General features: G+C 38.1%; 2 protein-coding genes across 2 annotated transcripts in view; both read left to right on the forward strand.

The window, feature by feature from the left end:
- The window catches only part of NRAS (NRAS proto-oncogene, GTPase), a 27,207-nt gene continuing 5,263 nt past the window's right edge, over nt 1-21,944 (forward strand). Inside the window, exons 1-7 of the mRNA XM_061410466.1 lie at nt 1-137; nt 639-766; nt 2,861-3,039; nt 4,992-5,151; nt 5,862-5,985; nt 6,304-6,345; nt 6,453-21,522. Of these exons, the coding sequence (XP_061266450.1) occupies nt 656-766; nt 2,861-3,039; nt 4,992-5,151; nt 5,862-5,981 (570 nt within the window). The 5' untranslated portion in view covers nt 1-137; nt 639-655 and the 3' untranslated portion in view covers nt 5,982-5,985; nt 6,304-6,345; nt 6,453-21,522. The remainder of the gene's footprint in view (nt 138-638; nt 767-2,860; nt 3,040-4,991; nt 5,152-5,861; nt 5,986-6,303; nt 6,346-6,452; nt 21,523-21,944) is intronic.
- AMPD1 (adenosine monophosphate deaminase 1) overlaps nt 21,392-21,944 on the forward strand; it is a 22,425-nt gene continuing 21,872 nt past the window's right edge. Inside the window, 2 exon segments of the mRNA XM_061410406.1 lie at nt 21,392-21,442; nt 21,444-21,522. Of these exon segments, the coding sequence (XP_061266390.1) occupies nt 21,407-21,442; nt 21,444-21,522 (115 nt within the window). The 5' untranslated portion in view covers nt 21,392-21,406.

Consider the following 21,944-nt stretch of genomic DNA (forward strand, 5'->3'; position numbering starts at 1 on the left):
CGCAGACTGATTACGTATCGGGCGGGGCCGGAAGTGCCGCTCCCTAGTGGGGGCTGTTCATGGCGGTTCCGGGGTCTCCCAACAATTTTCCCGGTTGTGGTCGTAATCTACCCGAAGTGGAGGCAGTGGAGCTAGAGGTAAGGCTCTGGCGTGTGTAGCGTTCAGCTTTCGAGCATAGTGATAATTCGTTGTTGCCAGAAATCGAGCGGAATCTACGAACTGGAAACAAAGGCCCTGGGCGGAGGTGTCCTTCGATTTGAGCCCTACGGGGGAGTTCTCTGGGGAAAGGCGGGCGGGGTCGAGGGGTACTAAGACAGGGAGACAGCCTGGCCGCCGTCCCCCAAAGCTGAGAAGATTTACAGGAGGAGTAGGAAGGGGGGTTTCCTTTACCTTAGGCTGAGGGCGGGGCCCAAAGTCTTGAAAACGAGGTTGAGGGTAGCTGGAAGGTTAATCCAGAATTCTGAGCTCCGCAGTAACCTGCAAGTGTTTTTAAACTCCTGAATCACTTTGAGAACCAAGCGGAGATGAACGTGTACGGAACCAATTCATTTCAAATTCTGGTTTTAGTTACTGTTGATTACAGAAAGCTTTGAAGTTCTGTGATTCGCCAGTTAACCCTAATTGCTGCTTTCCCACAGGTTCTTGCTGGTGTGAAATGACTGAGTACAAACTGGTGGTGGTTGGAGCAGGTGGTGTTGGGAAAAGTGCACTGACAATCCAGCTAATCCAGAACCACTTTGTAGATGAATATGATCCCACCATAGAGGTGAGGCCCAGTGGTAGTCCGCTGACCGTACCTCTCTGTTTCCATTTAGTCTTACCCATTCCCTCCCCCGTACCCTTCAGCTGTTCTTTAGCTAAAGGAATGATCAGAAGACAAAAAGTAATTTGGGGCTCTGTGTTTAGTAATACAGTAAATTAAGCTTTTTTTACATGTTTGTGGGAAAGAGTTCATTTTTATTAGCTGCTGAAGATTTTATAAGAAGTTTACAGTTTTTAACCGTTTTGTAAACTGTTGCAAACTCATTGTTGAACTCGTTTAGTTTCTTCGCATGATAGCTCTGTTAAAAAGAACACAGGTCATAGTATAAATATCTGAATAATAGCAGGAAGGAGAAAAAGGATTGAGCGGTCTAGGTGTTTCTTACATAGTTGGAAGCAACTGAAACTGGGGGTTGAGGTAAAAAGAACATGAGATTTTGAGTCACTGTGCCTTGGAGTACTGTCCTGTTTTCAGTTTATTAGTTATGTGATAGTGAGCAATCACTCTCTTCGTCTAGTAAAGTACCGTAAATTTGTCTTGCCTGACACACAAGCAATGTGAAAAATCAAGTATGTTAAATGTTTGTGGATGCTGATGCAGTGTGATTATTACTTATTTAAGGATTCTGTTGTGTTTGTAGGAGTTCATGTTACAGATTGATTTCAATAAGTGGTATCTAAAACCCTTTACATAAATAGTTTGTAATGTTATTCAATTTAGAAATGTAAAACTCTAGAGATTATTTTAATCCACACCCTGGTCTTTGTACTACCTAACCACTAAGTGTTTAATGCAAGCTATCTCTAATATAGGCATTCTTAAAAATTAGTCCTTAGCAAAATTTTATTTTAGGCTTACCAGCTTTAGTAGTAATGGTTGTAATATTTTGATGTTTTTCAGAGTTTTATTTGTTAAAATGTAGTTTACATAAAGTAAGTCTTATAGGTACAGCTCAGTGGCTTTAAATTTGTGTACACCATGTAAGCATCACATAGATAACAATATAGACTGTTTCCAATGCTCAGGAGAGTTCTCTCATGCCCCTTTCTAGTCAGTAAACCCCCTTGTCCTGCCAGGAAATAACCACTGCTCTGACTTCTGTTATCTTATTTTAGTTTGACTAAAACCTACCTTTATAATTTTAATTTTGCTTATTTTTGACTAAAACCTATCTTTATAATTTTAATTTTGCTTATTTCACCAGAGCACTCATACACTTGACCATATTTCATGCTTCAGGGAAGTTTTGGCAATGTGAATTCTCTGTTAATTTGAAAGTATATTACAGTCCTGAAATGCAGTAAGTTACTGAGGAGCTGTTGAATAGGCTGGCAAACTGTGTTACATACTGTTCCTGAATCCACATCTTTAGTGTGTGATGAGGTTATTTTCTTTGAATTCCCAGAACATAAATTTTTTTTTTTTAAATAAAAATTTTGCGTTTGAGCCAAATTGAAATTTTTTTAAATATGATCTGTGCATCTCTTTCTTCCCAAGGAATTAATGTAACTTAACCTCGTTTGGAACTTTCAGGAATTTGATTCATGAATATTTGAAAAATATTCATGTGGATGAATATTCCCAAATATTCATGATGACATCTGTCATGATGAGAAAAATAGTTTGGTGTTATAACCTTTTCTGAAATAAATGATATTTGTGTATATAATCTTGAACACAAAAGACACTGTATCCTAGGCCAAGTTGTAATTGGTGGTAGAATAGTAAATTGACAATAGACAATTCAAACGAGAGAAGTGCAGCTCATACTTCAGTGAAATACACTGTGAACCTAATCTCTATCTTATCTGCAATAGAACTATCCTTTGAATTACCATGTTTTCTTCATCTTATCCAGGAACAGTGACCACAGTTTCTTTTCTGCAGGCATATAGCATTTGGGACTTTTTCCTAGGGTGACATTAAGTACTTTCTGTGTGATTATGTATATATTAGCAGTTTGAGGGACAAAGCAAAGAGACAGAGTTGGACTTGATTAGAGTTTGTTTAACCTTGGCAGTAACATTGCATTCCCTATGATTTTTAATAAAAATGGAATCTCCCTCTCTCCCTACCCTCCTACCCTCCACACCCCAGGATTCCTACCGAAAACAGGTGGTTATAGATGGTGAAACCTGTCTGTTGGACATACTGGATACAGCTGGACAAGAGGAGTACAGTGCCATGAGAGACCAATACATGAGGACAGGCGAAGGCTTCCTTTGTGTGTTTGCCATCAATAATAGCAAATCATTTGCAGATATTAACCTCTACAGGTACTAGGAGCATTGTTTTTTCTGAAAGGATGATCTTTAAGTGTGTTCTGAAGTTTTGGGATAGGGATGAGGATACCACACTAGGGAAGATACAGATTTTTAATTATGAAAAGAATTTCTTTTAGGTTGTGGTATTGGAAATCTGGGGTTATTACTGAAAGTTAATACTGGGATTTATTTTACATAATCTACTTCGGCTAGAATGCGTGGTAATACATACAAGAGGCTTGCTAATGGTAGTGATTTAGAACTAGAGGTTTTGTTATGAGAGATCACTAAGGAATCTCAAGAGCAGAAGACACCTCTGAAAAACACTCTTCAGTAACAGAGACAATAATAGGAAGCAAAAAATGGGGAGAGGGTAGATAAAGCAAGCCAAAGGAATGTAAAGATGGCCTTTCTGCACAGAACTTTAACTTTCAAAGCTCGATTGGACCATATAAATTCTGGTATGACATTCTTATTTTACAGAAGCAAAGTTCAGAAGGAGGTTTGTTAGATTTTCATAGTCATGATTGTTATTAATAGACCCAGAACCAAAAACTCAGGGCTTCTTTTTCTTAGACCTGTGGTTTTAAGCAGAATAATATAGTGGTTAGGAATATAAACTCTGCCTGGGTTACAGCTTGACTCCATCATCTCTTAGCCATGGAAGCTTGGGGCAAACTATTAAATCTCTGAGCCTCCTTATCTAACAGTATGAAGACAGTGGTACTTACTCAGAGTTGCTGTGAAAATTAAATTAGTTAATAAATATGGGAATCCCTCAGAGCAGTGTTTGCCACAGAGTAAATGCTACGCAAGTGTTCTGCCTGTAACCTTGAGTCCTGTTGTACACTCCAACCATATGAAGATGTCAACTCTCAGAAACTAGTCCAAAACTGGTTTTCTTCCCCTAAACCTGTTCTACTTTCCATTTTCTCTCTGGAATTAATAAACTACTGAATAAAATGCTCAGCACTTGGCAAGCACCTAATAAATATTTGCTAAATTTCTACAAATCATTTTCCTCTTCAGCTCTCTTGTCTTATCCCTTCACATAGGGTACTGCCATCACACCAAACAAAGCTCAGTTCTGTAGATAGCCAGTGAAATGCATTTCAAGTTCATGATTGTGTGTGTAATTCAAAGGGAGAGTCTAGAGCAGTGCTGTGCAGTATGGTAGACAAGCCATTTGTGGTTATTCAAATTCAGTAGAATTAACAATTCAAGAGTTAGTTCCTTGGTCCCACGTTAGCAACTGACTTTTCAGGTGTTGTTCAGTAGATTCATGTGACTAGTAGATGTAGTTGGACGGGGCGGCTGGAGAATGTTTCCGTCATCATGAGAATACCCGTTGGACAGGGTTGGTCCAGAGAATCTGGAGCAATAGTTTCCACACTGCTGTGTCGTATGTCTTGTCATTGAAGAGAGTACTATCAGTTGGGAGTTCCAGATCTTTTAATCTGCTGTTAATAAGAGCAGTTATAGTGTGTTCTAATTTATATCTTGGACTTCCAACTGTAATTTTGTTTGAAGAAAATGTTTGGACACCACCCATCCAGAGAAGTGGATAGACTGTCTTTCATTAAATACTGTCATACTCTAGGAATCTTCAAAAAGTTATTTGGAGGCAGTAAGCTTTACTTTTTATACTTCAGACCTTAATCTAGAGTGTGATTTTGAGTTGCCAGTTAAATCCAGAGCCCAGCTCTTCAGAGAATCAAGAAACCTAAAAGGGGCCTGTGTCAAGATAGAAAGTGAACTGGTACTTGGCTTCCTTGTGGCTATTGCATCAAGTCTAAACCAGTCTTCTTAGTATGCAAATAGTTAAAAACAAAAACAGGGAAACACAATACTAGAAGCCAGTAGGGCTAGCTGAAGTTTGTTACATTTTATTTTTTTACTTTAGACTGTTTATTCCTTCCTAAAAGTTTATTCTTATGTTACCATAATACATTCCCTTCTTTTAGGGAACAGATAAAGCGTGTAAAGGACTCGGATGATGTACCTATGGTGCTAGTAGGAAACAAGTGTGATTTGCCAACAAGGACAGTTGACACAAAACAAGCCCATGAACTGGCCAAAAGTTATGGGATTCCATTCATTGAAACCTCAGCCAAGACCAGACAGGTATAGTACAGCTTTCAGCATCTGGCAAGGGTTTGTTTAAGCAGAAAAAGTTTGATTGATGGACTCTTCACTAGAGATGTGATCTGCATTCTTTGTTGTTTGGGTTGGTTTTGGTTTTGTGGGGGTTTTTTTATGAATTTGACTGTGTCTGGTCTTAGTTGCTGCATGTGGGATCTAGTTCCCTGATGAGGGATCAAACCCTAGCCACCTGCATTGGGAGCATGGAGTCTTAACCACTGGACCACCAGGAAAGTCCCTGGTTTGGGTTTTTTAATAGAGTTCTATTTTTTTTAATCTGCAGTTTAAACCCAAAATAAATTTATTAATATTCTGATACGGTTTCTTTTTTACGCCTGCTTTAACATGCACAAGTATTTCTAAATGAAGACCCTTGATTAAAGATACTTAAAACGTTAGTCCTTTCTCCATCAACACCAGCTACTGTTTAAGGTATAGGCCCTCCTGAATGAAATCTTTAGATTTGAAGGTTCTATATGTCTCCTGTTACCCATTTTCTTTTGCTTGAATGTTATTTTTGCAAAAAGTGCTGTTTGTATATCAGCCTGCTAATGTGATACAGTAGGAACGCTCAGCCTATTTTTCAACTAGTAATTGAATAATTGCCATTTTAAATCCACATAAGGAAGTACAAATTAGAGCTTACAGCTTGGGCTGTGTAAGCTGTCTTTATTGTTTTCTCTGTTTTATAGGGTGTTGAAGATGCCTTTTACACACTGGTAAGAGAAATACGTCAGTACCGAATGAAAAAGCTCAACAGCAGTGATGATGGCACTCAAGGCTGTATGGGGTTGCCGTGTGTGGTGATGTAACAAGGTGAGTGAGCATGTAGTCTCTTGATGTTGGTATAAGTACTGTTGAGGCAATTTGGAGGAGTATTGCTGTTATCTTTTCTGTGTTGCTATTGAACTGAGAGTTTCACCTCATTTAAAAATCTAAAATTAACTGCTTTCCTTTTGGCAGCCTTTCTGAGAGTACTGCAGCCTAAACTGTTTTTAAAACGTAATTATTTTACAGACAGTGTTACCTTTTCAATAATATTAGAAATTAGAAGACTTTGTTTATGAAATATATTACCAGAAGCGTAAAGGATCACTATTTGATGATGACATGGTATATATTCTTTTCTCATAGATACTTTTAAAGTTCTCACATCAGAAAAGAGCCACTGTCAAGGTAGGACAAGTTTGGAAATGAATGGATTATCATTTATGTTGATTTCGTAACCTTGTTTTTCCAATACTCTCTATGTGCCATTTATACAGATTCCATCTTTATTTCAGCTGCACTGACACCCTGGTCCTGACTTCCCTGGAGGAGAAGTATTCCTGTTGCTATCTTCAGTCTCAAAAAGAAGCTCCTGCTATTTCCCCAACTCTCAGTAGATCAATATAATATTCTCTATTTGAGAAGTTCTCAAGAATAACTACCTCCTCACTTGGTTGTCTGACCAGAGAATTGAACCTCTTGTTACTCCCAGTATTTTTCCACCCTGGGTTCTCCCCCAGCACACACAAACGCACCTCTGCCACCCAGGTTTTTCATCTGAAAAGCAATTAATACTCTGAAACAGAGAACCAAACTGTAGAAACATGAAATTCTGTAGAAAACAATGTCTTGAGCTCTAAAGTAGCAACTGCTGGTGATTTTTTTTTTTTTTTTCCTTTTTATTGTTGAACTTGGAACTATGTTGGTTTGTGGAGAAATGTCATAAATTACTGTTTTGCTGAGAATATAGTTAATGTTGCTCTCTGGTTTGTTTGTAATGTTATCAGCTATATTCTATAAACTGGCATCTACTCTGTATTTAGAAATACAAAAATGAATACTGACCTTTTGAGTCTACCCTCATCTTCTCGACTTTCTTGTAATTAAATGTAACTTTCACGATGAAGTGCCTTTTGCCTGGGAGTGACTCGTAGACTTCCTTTAAAATACTTCAGTGGAATAGATGTCTCAGAAACTGTTATACATAAGAATGAATGTCTGAGATATGTCTATGACCCATCTAGCTTTGAGGGAAAGATACACCAATATGATAGCAGATGCCATTTCTTACATCTATAAAGTTGATTTTCTGGAGACCTATTTTGGGGCTCTCCGAGAGAAAGATGAGACTATAAATGATTAGGAATAATTTCACTTAATTTTTACCTAACCTCCACTTTTTGTTTTGTAGTTTACTACCTGCAAAACATATAATTTGATTCCTTTTAGCTTACAGATAATCTAATGTTCAATGAACTTCCATTCATATTTTAATTTGGATCATATCAGGAAGTCTACATTTGCAGGTGTTCAAAAATTGTAAAAGTGTGATGCAGTTTTATTTAATAGCTGTGATCAATGATTTTCAAGCCTCAAATATGTTAATAGACACATTTTCACTGTATATCATGGTATTAATAATTATTGATGTATATAATTGTCCTTGGTCCCCTTCTCTGTTCATCACCTCATGGCAGTGGCTTGATTAATTATTTCAGCTGAGTAAAGCATGGTGCTAATAGACCAGGGTCACAGTGTCAAAACTTCAGTGAGCCAGTAAGCATCACAGAGAAAGAAATTCTTTCACATTTGCTCACCATTAACTCCAGCTAATAGTTTTGCCAGATGTGTGTGGTTAGTCCTGCAAGGAAAGGAGAAGTCAGTTAATACAAATTCTTAACCAGGACTGGAAAAACTTGTTTTCCTGAGAAGGGTCAGCTTAGAAGTCTTTATCTGGACTCTATTTTTAGCCACATGGAAATCAAATTAAGCTGATCTTTTTTCTCAAGTTTTTGAGAGTGAGGATGCCTCAGATCAACATTTTTAAAATATTCTTTATTCTTACGTTCTTTTAAGGGTTTAAAACAACGTTGAGTAATTAGTCTGGGCATACCAGGTAACAAGCTGATAAGTTTGTGCTGAACAAGAAGTAGCCTTTGGATTGAAATTGCTGTTTTGAGAAGGGATAGAAAATATAATTAATAATTATGAGACTTGACTTTTCTATTTGCAGATAATATCCTGATAATTCTGATGAAAATAGACTTGGATAATTTTTGATAAAAGAATCGTTCCAAAATGGCCACTTGCTGTTCTCGTCTTCTAATGTGTAAATACTTACTGAGGTCCTCTTCTAATATGAGTTGTCATTTATTAAGCAAATTCCACATTGCCTTGAAATGAATTCGGAAGAGAAGAAAAAGTCATAGTATACCCAGAGAATGAAAAATCCAGAGAATTGTGCTCCTTAGTGTTAATTCTGAAGCCTTCGTAGTCCACACCCATAGACAGAAACTCTCTGCCACTTTGCTTCTGCTCCTCTTGGAGCATTGCGCTGTCATTTCCTTGAGGATAGATTGAGGCTTGTCAACTCAGTTGTATTGTCTTCCTCCTCTTCTTCCTCTTGTCTGTGTGACTGACAGTGTGACTCTTACTAATGTCAGATGCAGGGATGCGGGGAGGTGGGGGGGAGTAGCTCATTTTAGGCTCTTGCACCCTTTACCATTGTATGTGTGTATCTTTTAGTTTTCTCAAGAATGTTCTAAGCACAGAAGTATCTAAATGGGGCCAAAATTCAGACTTGAAAATGTTCTTTTAATAGCTTCTTAAAAAGTTACACTTTGGTGTGAGTTTTGGCAGGATAGAGTGACAAACTTTTAAACGCTGAATAACTTCAGTTAGTGTGTTATAGTTTTTAGAATATGTTTGTGATTGCTGAAAACAATTATAGTTTACCTCAAAATCTGAAAGTCTCTTTCCCCAAGTTAAGTGCCTGGCCAGCTGTCAAAGATTACATATTACTTTATGTTTGTTTGTTTTTTAAAGGTTGCACATTCAAGATTGTGAAAATAAGGTGTTCTGTCTGAAAGCTACCATGCCTGTCTGTAAATGAATCCACTGAGTGCTGTACTTGTTCCAACAGCTTACTACAGAATGCTACTTGGTGATATCATACTCGTTACAGTTTTCACTTCAGGAGTGTACTAGGTAGAATGATCCTGTGTGTATTGTAGTGGGCTCCATGTTTAGTCTTTTCAGCATCCTTTAAACTGCTGTGAATTTTTGTCTTGACTTGAAAGCAAGGATAGAGAAACACTTTAAAGAGATACTTTGGGTTTTTTTCCATTCCAGAATTGGTGAGCATAGTTAGATTTTGCTTTACATTTACAGTCATGAACTCTTAAGCTGGCAGCTACAACCAAGAACCAAAAGAGGGTGCATTCTGCTTCTTGTAATTCATCTTTGCTAATAAATTATAAGAAGCAAAGATAATTAATTAGAGAAACTATTTTATTTGGGTGGTTTCTATAAACAAGGGACTATAATTCTTAAACATTATTTTTCATTTTTGCTGTTTCTTTAAGAAACCTAATGTGCCACAACATTATTTTAAGGTGTTTCTTAAAAGAATTGTTTTTAAAAGTGTTCTCATTTTCAGAGTAATTGTAGATATATTTCAAAATATAACTGATAATTTTTAAAGGCCTGAGTACTGACCTAAGAAGCAGTTGTATGAATTCTCTGGGGGGAAGGGAGGAGCTCAGTGAAAGTTGTATGACTTTTATATTTCTGTGCCATCAAATAAAGGTAAAAATGTCTTTTGTGCAGTTTTGCTGTTCAAACAGAAACTATTGGCCTCCTTGGCCCTAAATGAAAGGGCTGGTATTTTAAGTTGACTATTTTATTGTAAATTAATCGATCCTAATTTTTTAAAATTTGGTTGAATGTTCTCTTGTTAAATGTTTAAAAAATAAAAACTGGAAGTTCTTTGCTTAGTCATAACTGTTTTTGCCACTGATGTGCCTTTGTTGAAAGTTAATATTAAATTCAGACTTTTGGATGTGATGTTTGGACTATATTGGAAGGTCTGAGTTCCTCATTTTGTCAGTATAAAGTAAGTCAGAGCCTGCTTTAGTATGTCAAGTATGATTCATAGCTATATGTCAGATTCTCACACATTAACATGAAATGTTAGAAACTACCATTGGATCTTTTGGTCTGTCTTTGTGCTATTGCACAGTCTACCAATCTTGGTAGTTTTTTTTTTTTTTTTAATTAATTTTTATTGGAATATAGTTGCTTTACAATGTTGTGTTAGTTTCTGCTGTGTAGCAAAATGAATCAGCTATATGTATACATATAATCCCCTCCCTTTGGATTCCTTTCCCATAAGATGTGCGCTATTTTTGATGGTTGTGTAAGATTCCACCAAATGAATGAACTGTAATTGATTTACCTAGTTGTCTGTTGATGGATTAAGTCATTTCTGGTTTTGGGGGTCAGTGTGTTGGGGAGGCTATTTTAAATAGTGCTGAGATAAACATCACTGCACACATACCATTGGGCACATCTTCCAGTTTTTCCTTAGGATAAATTCCAAGAAATAGAATTGCAGATTCTGAGGTTTCAGGCTTGAATCTTGGTGTAGTTTTGAGAGCCAGAGAACATAGGTTCCAACTATAATTTTGCTCCTCTAGCCAGTAGTTTCCTCATTTTGCAAAATAGGGAAATTGAATAAGGATATCACAGATTTCCCAGTCCTAATTTAGGAGATATAAAAGAGTGATTTCAAACCTAGACTTTTTCAGTCAATACCAGAATACTGTGATTATGAGGACCTTGGTTCATTCTACCAAAGACATCAAATTTATTTTCACTTTTTTTTTAAAGGCAGAGATGTGGATCATTAGTATTTGACTGAATTAATCTTAAGGAAACCAAATTTAAGCAACAAAATAATGTTTCTAGCTACTGGGATGAGTATAAATACTTTAGATTGTAAAATGTATATGCCAAACAAAATCATAGACTTGGTATATCTAAAACAGATTTCCTCCTGAGTCAGTTATCTATGCCTCACATCAGGTGTTTTGTTCTAATATTTGACCCCCAGATAACTGAGAAAGAGGAAAGAATATTGTCTTACTGATGAGAGCTGCTGTTTGCTTAGCAAAATGAAGCTATAGAAAAGACACACGATGAAAAAGCTAAGGAAACTTGTTTATTTGGAATATAAGGGGACCTCCCATATATCTCTGTGCTTTTAAGGTTCCTATTCTTAGGACTAGCAATTCTCAAGGTCATTAAAAGGCCAACAGTTGCATGAGTTATTTGATATCCATGAATACATGTAAAGGGGCCAGGAGGTCATGCTAGTGATCATTTTGCAAAACTACTTAGGACACATTTCAGATTCTGTCCAGCCCCTTGACTTGAGAGCATGGAGAGAATCAGTGTCTAATATCCAAATCAAAGGGTATGCTTTTGTAATGCTCGCATTGTACTCTGGGCAATGAAATGTGGTCCTATACCTTAGTAAAGGAAAACTGGAACTCCGGGAGCATCCTAGAACATCCAAAATACAGATAAATACCCTTTGCAGTGCCAAAGGGAGTATCAATGGTTCAGATGCGGGAACTGGAAGTAGACCTAGTGAATTAATCTTTCTTATCTGGAGACGTTGCGTTCATGATTTACTTGGCATTTGCACCGAAATAGTTAACTTATTAACCTATAGTGGGGAGAGGGGAGATGTTTTCAATTTAATGTTTAATCTGTTCTTAAAACTAGTATAAATACAGATTGTCATCAGTTTGTAGGCATCATATAAAGAAAACAAGGGATAGTGCCTGCAGTATTGGGGGTTAAGGTGATAATAAATGTTTCTAAAGATAGAGGCAGCTACATGCCTAACCAGGGAGGATGTGGTTGAAACTGAGCAGTTGCCTGCTAGAGCCTTCAGATGCAGAATGCTGAAATACTATCCTGGTCAGGAAAAGCAGTCTTCTAAAAATAGCTCCTATGGATGTGATAAAATTGGCACTGTTGACACTTTCTATAGGAGCTCGAGATGTGTGAGTTCTGTATGATACTTGTCTGAAGGAAAACGGCACGTTGTTAAAGTCCAAAATGAAACTCTAGCACAGCCTATGAACTGAAGTTACCAAGGTCTGTGTCCCTATCGCCGCCTGGTTCTATAGCTTATTCTCTCACATTTCCTCTCGGAGAACCAAGTTCAAATTCCACTGGGAGACAGCCATGTGATGATTTTGTTTCACTGGTTTGGTAAGTTTTCCTTCCTAATCTACTTAGCAGGTTTTTATTGAACCTACTACCTGCCTGGATGCTGCGCTACTCTTGAGTGTACAGCAGTGAACCAGATAGACTGTCTCTTCATTCATTCTGTATTGAGAAGAGATCTCAAAAACAAACATTTCTGAGTTACAATTTGGTGATTATTTCAAAGGAAAAGAACATTGTTCCTGAGACACAACTTGTCTAGCCTTGCTGATCCGGCTGCCACCCTCATGACACTGCCCAAGGTCACCTCCTTCCTGATTTTTCTGAGAATAATCAAGGCTACCCAAGAGGCACTAGAACCTGTCTCAAGCTTCATTGCTTCCTGTGTCTCTTCTTTTCAAGTCAAGGCTCTCAAAAAAGGAAACTGTATATTGTTTCACAGTTTCAAAGTGCTCTTACATGCATCTTGTTGAACCTCCCATAAAAGCCATGTGAAAGAGGAATGGTCTTTTTATACTGATGTAAATCACATAAAAATAGATTGGTTTATTCCAGATTTGAACCCAGGTCTTTTGACCTTAGATTCTGTGCTCATTTTGGATCATCGAGTGCAAATGACCCTTGAACAACACACATTTGAACTGGGCAGTTTCCCTTATATGCAGATTTTTTTCAGTAGTAAGTACTACAGTACTGCACAGTCCAAGGTTGGTTAAGTCAAGAATACAGAGGAACCATGCACACTGAGGGCTGACTGTAGGTTATAGGTGGGTGGTCAACTTCGTACAGGACTTAGGGCGCCCCTAAGTCCTGCGTTGTTCAAGGGTCAGCTGTAATTTTCAAACCATGCTGCTCAAAGCCCTTGAAGTATCATAAAGGAGATATCTGAGAAAGCCTGAGTGGGTGGGGTCTTCTCTTCCTCCCTTGTCCTTCAACTCAGGCTCCATTTTCATCAATTTTGGGATTTGGGGTTTGTTTTTTTTTTTTTTTTTGGCATATTAGATATTTTATTTTTATAGGCTTAAATATCAAGAATGATAATTTTTAATTTACCTGAAATTTGGTATGAAATGACCTTATCTTTCAAGTAGTTTTACTAATTTTTAATAGTAATAGAATCTGCCTTAAAAAATTGAAAAGAATTGGAAACCACATGTAGAATTGCAGTTAACCTTTACGCAAAGTTAATCACTTTAAAGTTTTGTTGTTGTTCTGTCGTCTTTAGTGACAATTCTTATGCACAGAGTTATAATTCATATGTACGCAGTCATCTCTGTGTGTGAAAATTTTGTAATTTTTCACAAACCATCTAGTTCTGTACCTTATTCATTTCATTTAATAACATAAATTCCACACCTTTTCTATGTCAGCGTATTAATAGCAACATCTTTCTTTTGAAAAATATGTAATACTATATATAACCTCTCTACTGACAAATACATAGGCTATTTATTTGATGATTTTCACACATCAGATATCATTATATTCAACATATATTTGCCAGTATGTGCATAGAGCCAATTCCCACAAAATAGTTGTTTGTACTTGATGCGTTTTTTATTTTAATACATACAACCTTACTTTTCCTCCAAATAATTTTTTAAATTATTTATTTTTGGCTGTGCAGAGTCTTTGTTGTTGAGTGCAGGCTCTCTGGTTTCAGTGAGTAGGGACTCTCTAGTTGCAGTGCGTGGGCTTCTCATTGCAGCAGCTTCTCTCGTTGCGGAGCACAGGCTCTTGTGCATCCCAGCTCAGTAGTTGTGGTGCGTGGGCTTAGTTGCTCCTCGGCATGTGAGGTCTTCCCAGACCAGAGATCGAACCCATGTCCCCTACATTGGCAGATAGATTCCTAATCACTGAACTACCAGGGAAGTTCCAGATAATGTTTTATGAATATATTCCTTCCAACAGTACATGAAAGGATGTTTTATCCCAGACCTTGGGCAACTCTGGGACGTATCAAAATTTCAAACTCTAACCAGATTAATATGTAAACTGTGATACTTTGTCTACTGTCCAATCTGCATTTCTTTATCAATATAAGCATTTTCATCTTTTCATTTTAGGCTTCCATTCAAGATTTAATTTGAACATTTCATAAGTAAACGTTTTAAACACCCTTCGACTTCACCAGTCTCCTCCTCTAACTATCTGTCAAGCTGGAATCACTAGTCACATCCTCATGTCTAGGTTCAAAACTAAACACTCTGGGCACAGTCATGGTCATTGCACAAGTAAGCAAGAGCGAGGCCATATATAACACCATGGTTAAGAGCCCTGACTCAGGAGCCAGAAATCCTGAGCTTAAATCCCACCTCTACCGCTTAATAACTATGAGACCTTGGACAAGTCAGTCTTTGTACCTGAATTTCTTCAACTGTAAAATGGAAGTAATGATACTTCCTCAAAAGATTACTGTGAAAATTAAGTGTATTAATATATGTTAAACAAAAAAACCTCAGAACAATGCTAAGCATTGTTGCTACTGCACAGACCCCAGGGCATGCTTCCCGTTCTCTCCTAACAGAACACAGTATACTGTTGATGTTTTGATTGCTTTGTTAAAAGCAAATTACTGAATTTTAGTTCCATTCGAGAGACAGAAGACAAAGTCAGTTTGTCTCATGGAAAAGGATGAGTCTTAAAAATTTGACTTCTTCATTTTTAGGCATGTGTGGGAAATTATGACTGACAGAGAAATGAGGCTGAATCCAGTAAAATACCATAAAATTTCATAATTTGATTATGTTCCAAACTAAAACTCATCCCTTAGGTTTAAGTTAACTTTTACACACCTTTAAAAGGTGACCAAAAAAGCCCACAGTTAAAAGGGTTATTATATTCCAAACTGGAGTTGTGAGGAACTCAGAAGTGCTGCCACTGAAGCAATGTTACAAAGGATTAAGCTTATCCTGAACATTTACTCTGGTACCCTGAGCCCTGTAGAACACTGTGGCACCTGAACTGTGAGTGCCTGTGAGGGCATTGAAGGGGGTGAGGTGAAGCGCAAGTTGGAAAGGGCTGGGAACTCCCTGCAGGTTTTGCAGCAGGGGGGGTAACCAGCTATAGAATAGAAGAAGGGCTTTCTGGACAAAAGCCAGGCAGCAGTAATCTGTGTACACAGCTCGTTCCTTTTAAGTGTCTGATACCTCCTCCCTGTAGAGCCTCAGATTACAGGTGTCTCTTAACTTGATAAAATACAAGAAATCTCCACTTTAAAAAATAGTCTGTAAATTTGTTACTTGGTACTCTGCTTTCCATTGGAATAATGTTCTGAATGATGGAAAGTGTGAGCTCCAACCAATGTAGCCATAATTTGACTGAAATATTTAACATTAACAATTTCTAAAAGACATATAAAATAGTTTTCTTTTGCTAAAAAACTAAAACAAAAATAAATGAAACATTTATAAACTGATACTTGAAGAAAAAGCAAGTTTAATTACAGAAAAAGAATGAGTAGAGAGATTTGTCTCATTTAAGAGGACTTCTGGACATTTTTATTTAAGGGCTATACATGATAATAGGACCAGATTAAGTTTTGTTTTAAATTCAGTTTTTTTTTTTATGATAAAAATACTTGTTCATGGTAGAAAATGCAAATAAGACAAAAGAAAAAACAATCGCCATCATCCCATTGCCCAGACAGAACACTTGTAGAAGTTGTCCGGGGTGTTTTCAATGTCTATACTGAATACATAAATTAAATGTCTTTCTGGGACTTCCCTGGCAGTCATGGTTAAGACTGTGCTTCCACTGCAGGGGGCGTGGGTTCCATCTCTAGTCAGGGAACTAAGATCTCTCATCCCTCCTTGTACAGCAGATAAATACAGAGGTGGGAGAAGAGGCCCTGGTGAACAGCTTCCAGTTTCCATACCTTTTCACGTGCCACCTTGAAGCCATGCTCAGCACCCACTCATCCTGCAGTCAATGATCAAGCATGGTGAGGGTGTAAAGTTGGACCGATTCTGCTCAATCCTGAATTCCTACCATGGGCAGTCTTTATGGGAGCTCCCCATTTGCCTGGCTAAGATTTTCTCAGACTTCAGTCTGAGGCTCGTCAGTCCCAACCATACTGAACTAATTACAGTTCCTCAGGTGGGTTATGAATTCTTGAAAAGAGTACATCCATGGGACTTCTCTGGTGGCGCAGTGGATAAGAATACGCCTCCAGTGAAGGGGACTCAAGTTCAATCCCTGGTCCACCCTAGCCCAGGAAAATTCCACAGGACACAGCGCAGCTAAGCGCTTGGGTCTACTACTGAACCAGCGGTCTAGAGCCTGAGCTACAACTGCTGAGCCAGCATGCTGCAACTACTGAAGCCTGTGTGCTTAAAGCTCACCAACCCCAACAAGAGAAGCCGCCACAGTGAGAAGCCCTCGCACTGCAACCCAGAGTAGCCCCCGCTCACCACAACTAGAGAAAGCCCGCACAAAGAAACGAAGACCTGGTGCTGCCAAATAATAAAATGTTTTAAAAAGTGCATTCTATGAACAAGGGACTAGACTGTAAAATAGGTGGATTTATAATAAATACCTGAGGAAGCACCAATGGAATAAGAGCATGAAATAGCAAAGATGATCCCATAGGTTCAAGGAACCTTGTTTTCTCTCTAGTGCTGCGTAATCATGGGGAAATCTACTCAAGAAGTTCTGCCATTCATATGGATAGAGTCTTTGATGATAGAGTAGAGAAGTGTTGGAGGTATCTAAAAATCTATACTACCAATCTGAACAGTTCTGAGAAATGATCTACTCCTGTCCTCCATTATATTGATAGAATTGACTGAAAACCATCTCTCATCATTAGAAATCACCTTATTTTGTTTCACAACACCCATTACTACCTGAAGTATTATTGTGTACCAGGATATAAGCAGAGGGCTTGTCTTTCTTGTTCACTAAATGCCAGTGCTCAGCACAGTGTCTCGTTAGGCTCAAAAGTTGAGGCCACACTACTGGTAAGAGGAGGAGGCGGAATTGGAACTAAGTCTTGTTTACCTTAACCACTTAAACTTGGTCTTCTTAAGTGCCCAAGAAATTTGTTGAAACAATGAATGAAGAGTTAGCAAATGTTTTTGAACTGAAAATATAATGATCAAATATAATTCATCAAGGTATACTCTGGCATTGGAAGATGGATTGGAAGATGGGAAAAACAATTAGAACCTATTGCAGTGTCTGAATTTGAAGTCATTCATGTTACTCAGAATTACATTGGTTACGAGTAGCTAAAAAAAAAACCCTGACTAATCAGTGGGTAAAACAAATTTATTTTTCTCATATGTTAAGAAGTCTGGAGGTGGGCAGTCCAGGGCTGCTTTGGTGGCCTCAGGACACTGTCCCTTTCTTTCTGCTCAAGCATTCTTCACATGTGGTTTTTGTCCTGCTTGTAATTTGTGTTACAACAATGGTTGATTTGCACTCACCCTACCCTAATATTTTCTTATTATAGGCAGGAAGAAGAAGAGCAAAAGGCAAAACATATGCCAACTGAGTTGGCCTCTTTTATTCACTTATTTTTTAAATATTTTTATTGGAGAATAATTGCTTTATCACGTTGTTACTTTCTGCTGTACAACAAAGTGAATCAGCCATATGTATACGAATATCCTCTCCCTCTTGAAGCTCCTTTCCACCCACCTACCCCCATTCCACCCCTCTAGGTTATCACAGAGCATCAAGGTGAGCTCCCTGTCCTATATAGCCTCTACCCACTAGCTATTTTACACATAGTGGTGTATATACATCAATGTTACTCTCTCAATTCATCCCACCATCCCCTTCCTCCACTACCCTGTGTGAGTTGCCATTTTTTTAAAGAGTTTTTCCAGGCAGCCGACCCAGCAATTCTGCTATTCTATTGGTCAGACTGTGTCACATGGCCACTCTCACTGCAAAGAAGTCTAGCAATATAGTTTTTTGGCTGAGCACATTGATAACACTTGTCAACATTAGTTAACTTTTGTTAATAAGAAAAAATAGAAATTATTTTTGAACAGACAACTAGGGTATCTGTCACAAAAAAATGGGAAAATTGGAGGGTAACAAATAAAGGGAAGAGTCATTTGAAGGGGAAGCAGATTTGAAAAGGAGAATGTTTGGTTTGGCTATATCAGTTTGTCAGTTCCGTTGGGAAATCCAGGTGGAAATGTCACACATACACACACACACACACACACACAGTTCAAAAGGGACAAAAAATATTTTGGTTCAGTAACAACTTTGTAATGTGTTCTAATATAGCTGACTAAAAGCAGAGGATGGCCAAAAAGCTAAGCTACAAAATGGTCTCTTTTTTGCAAAGAGGCTTATTCCAGTTTTCAGTAGGAAAGCAAAGATAAAAGATTATTCAGTTCAGGCCCACAATTCTGTTCCAGATCAGAAGTTCCACACTGATATTACTGTCTTTAATAGACATTGTTACAATTTCATAAATTCTGCTGAATCTACCAAAGGACTTTATTTACCTAACAGTAATTATCGCAGACAAGTGTACCTCAGAGATATTGCAGGTTTTGTTCCAGAACACCACAAGAAAGTGAGTATCCCATAAAGCAAGTCACACGACCTTTCTGGCTTCCCAGTGCATATAAAAGTGAAGTTTAAAGTATCCTATAGTTTTAAGTGTACATTAGCATTATGTCTAAAAAACAATGTACATATCTTAAGTTTAAAATACTTAATTGCTAAAAAGTGCTAGCCATCATCTGAGCCTTCAGTGAGTCTTAATCTTTTTGTTGTTGGAGGATTTGCCTCGATGTTGGTATGGCTGCTGACTGATCAGAGTGGTGGTTGCTGAAGACTGGAGTGGCTGTGGCAATTAAATAAAACATTAATGAAGTTTGCTGCATCAATTGACTCTTCCTTTCGGAATGATTTCTCTGTAGCATGTGATGTTATTTGATAGCATTTTACCTACAATAGAGGTAGGAAGTTATATCATCTACATCTGTTTAGTGTGGCCACCTTCATTAATTACTTAGGTATATCTTCTGGATAGCTTGCTGCAGCTTCTTCATCAGTATTTGCTGCTTTACCTTGCACTTTTATGTTATGGAGACAGCTATTTTCCCTTAACCCTCATGAACCAATCTCTGCTACCTTCAAACTTTTCTTCTGCAGCTTCCTAATAAATCTCAGCCTTTGTAGAATTGAAAAGAGGGCCTTTGTCTGGATTAGGTTTTGGTTTAAAGAAATGTTGGGTTGTTTGGATCTTCCATCCAGACTAAAACTTTCTACATATCAGCAGTGAAGCTGTTTTTCTTTCTTACCATTCATGTGTTCACTGGAGAAGCACCTTTTAATTTGCTTCAAGAACTTTTCCTTTGCATTCACAACTTGACTGTTTGGCACACAAGGCCTGGCTTTTGATCTATCTCAGCTTTCAGCTTTTCTAGCTTTTGATTTAAAGTAAGAGACATGGGACTCTTCCATTTACTTGAGCACTTAGAAGTCATTAGGGTTATTCAGTGGCCTAATTTCAATACAGTTGTGTCTCAGAGAATAGCAAGGCCCAAGGAGACAGGGAGAGATGGGAACCAGCCAGTCAGTGGAGCAGTCAGAACACATACAACATTTATCGATTACGTTCTCATTTTATATGAGTGTGGGTTAATGGTGCCCCAAAACAATTACAATGGTAACATCAGAAATCAATAATCACCAAACACTATAGCAAACAATAATAATGAAGTTTGAAATATTATAATTACCAAAACATGATACAGCGATATAAAGTGAGCAAATGCTATTGGAAAAATGGTGCCAGTAGACGTGCTCCATGCAGAATTGCCACAAAACTTCAATTTGTAAAGCAAAGCACTATAAAATGAGGTCTTTCTGTATTTAGGTGTATGTAACCCAGACTTTGTGTTATTGTGAAAGGAGCATGAGATTTTGGTCCAGAGAGCCTTAGCTTTGCATTAACAATTGGAATGCTTTGGGCAGAATACATCTCTCCTCAGAGCCTAAATTTTCTCATTTGCAAAATAAAGGTAAGGTACTCCTTGCCTTACGGGATTTTAAGAAGCATAAATAAATGCTTTGCATACTATAAAATGTTATATGTAAGAAGGATGTTCTCTTTGTAACAATATATTTAGTAAAGGTACCTGAGCACTCTAGGCTGCAGTTGGGTTTCCATAAGATTTGAAGTAGGATTTCCCTGGTGGTAAAGTGGATAAGAATCCACCAGCCAACGCAGGGGCTGTTGTTCCGTCGCTGAGTCGTATCTGACACTGTGACCTCATGGACTGCAGCACGCCAGGCTTCTTGTCCTTTACCATCTCCTGGAATTTGTTCAAACTCATGTCCGTTGAGTCAGTGATGCCATCCTCTGTTGTCACCTTCTCCTCCTGCTGCCTTCAATCTTTCCCAGCATCAGGGTCTTTTCCAATGAGTCGGCTCTTTGCATCAGGTGGCCAAAGTGTTAGAGCTTCAGCATCACTCCTTCCAATAAGTATTCTGAGTTGATTTCACAGGTTCAATCCCTGATCTGGGAAGGTCCTACATGCTGTGGAGCAACTAAAGCCTGTGCTCCACAACTACTGAGCCTGAGCTCTAGGGCCCACAAGCTGCAGCTACGGAAGCCTGTGCACCTAGAGCTGGTGCTCCACAACAAGAGAAGCCACCACAGTGAGAGATCTGTACTCCGCGATGAAGAGTGACCCCTGCTCCAGCAACTAAAGAAAGTCTGTGCGCAGCAGTGAAGACCCAGTGCAACCAAAAATAAGCAAGTACTTTTAAAAAAAGATTTGAAGTAAATTTACCACTTATTAAGTAAATTCTGTCAGGTGAATTTCTGCTAAGTCAGGGATATGTCTTACAAAAGTGTGTGTGTGTGTGTCTGTGTGTTGAGACTTGATGAATGTATCAGCATATTCACCAACCACAGATGGCTGTTCTCAGGACTGAAATCCTGAGAACCTTGACTTTCCAGAGCCTGCAAGACTTCGTTGTGTTCCGCTAGGGTGGAAAATAGTCATCAGTGGTCCAGTCAGAGAAGAACACTATGCATTAAGAGAATCCAATCCGCAGGAAGATTTAGAGAGTATTGAAATGCAATTCTTGGCCTACCACAGATATCTTGTCTAAAATCCCAGGGTAAACACTGAAGGCGTCACCTGTTATTCACTGTCAATGCCTAAAGTTATAAATAGGTCTACAGCTCATCTGTCTCCTTTTAGAAGAGAAGGGTCAAATTACAGAGGCAAAGCAAAATAATAAAATGAATGTCAGCGTGTTTTACAGTGTCCGTCAGTCATCCCTCCAGTGTCGCGTCTCTTCCTTTCCACTGTGCTAGAATACAGGATCCCAGCACAATGTCTCTGTTGAAACTTCCAGGTAGGTGTGCAAAAGTGTTTGGAGAGTTCAATTCTTTTGATATGCAATCGTTCCTTTAACTATCATTTCAGGTCTGGGAATCCTTTATTTGGGGTTCATAGTATTTTTAATTAATACACTTCAGGAAGAGACAAGGCAGGGTTTTCAAAGGGTTTCTGGTTTTTAGTTTTAGGAGGGAGGTAATCTTCTAAAACTGTATCATGCAGTAGCATCCTTGATGATCCTGGTAGAAAACTATGTAAGATATTTATTATCTACTCTGTTAGTCTAAACAAAACCTGTGCTGCCACACTTCTGAGAAGGGTCATAAATAATGTCTTTAGCAATAGTATTAGCTGAAAATCATGAGAATAACAGCAGTTTTAACCCAATCTGTATATTCTGATGGTTCACAATCCAGGTTTACACACAGAATAATTTTC

The sequence above is a fragment of the Bos javanicus genome, chromosome 3 (assembly GCF_032452875.1).
Source record: "Bos javanicus breed banteng chromosome 3, ARS-OSU_banteng_1.0, whole genome shotgun sequence".
In the NCBI taxonomy this organism is placed as follows: Eukaryota; Metazoa; Chordata; class Mammalia; order Artiodactyla; family Bovidae; genus Bos; species Bos javanicus.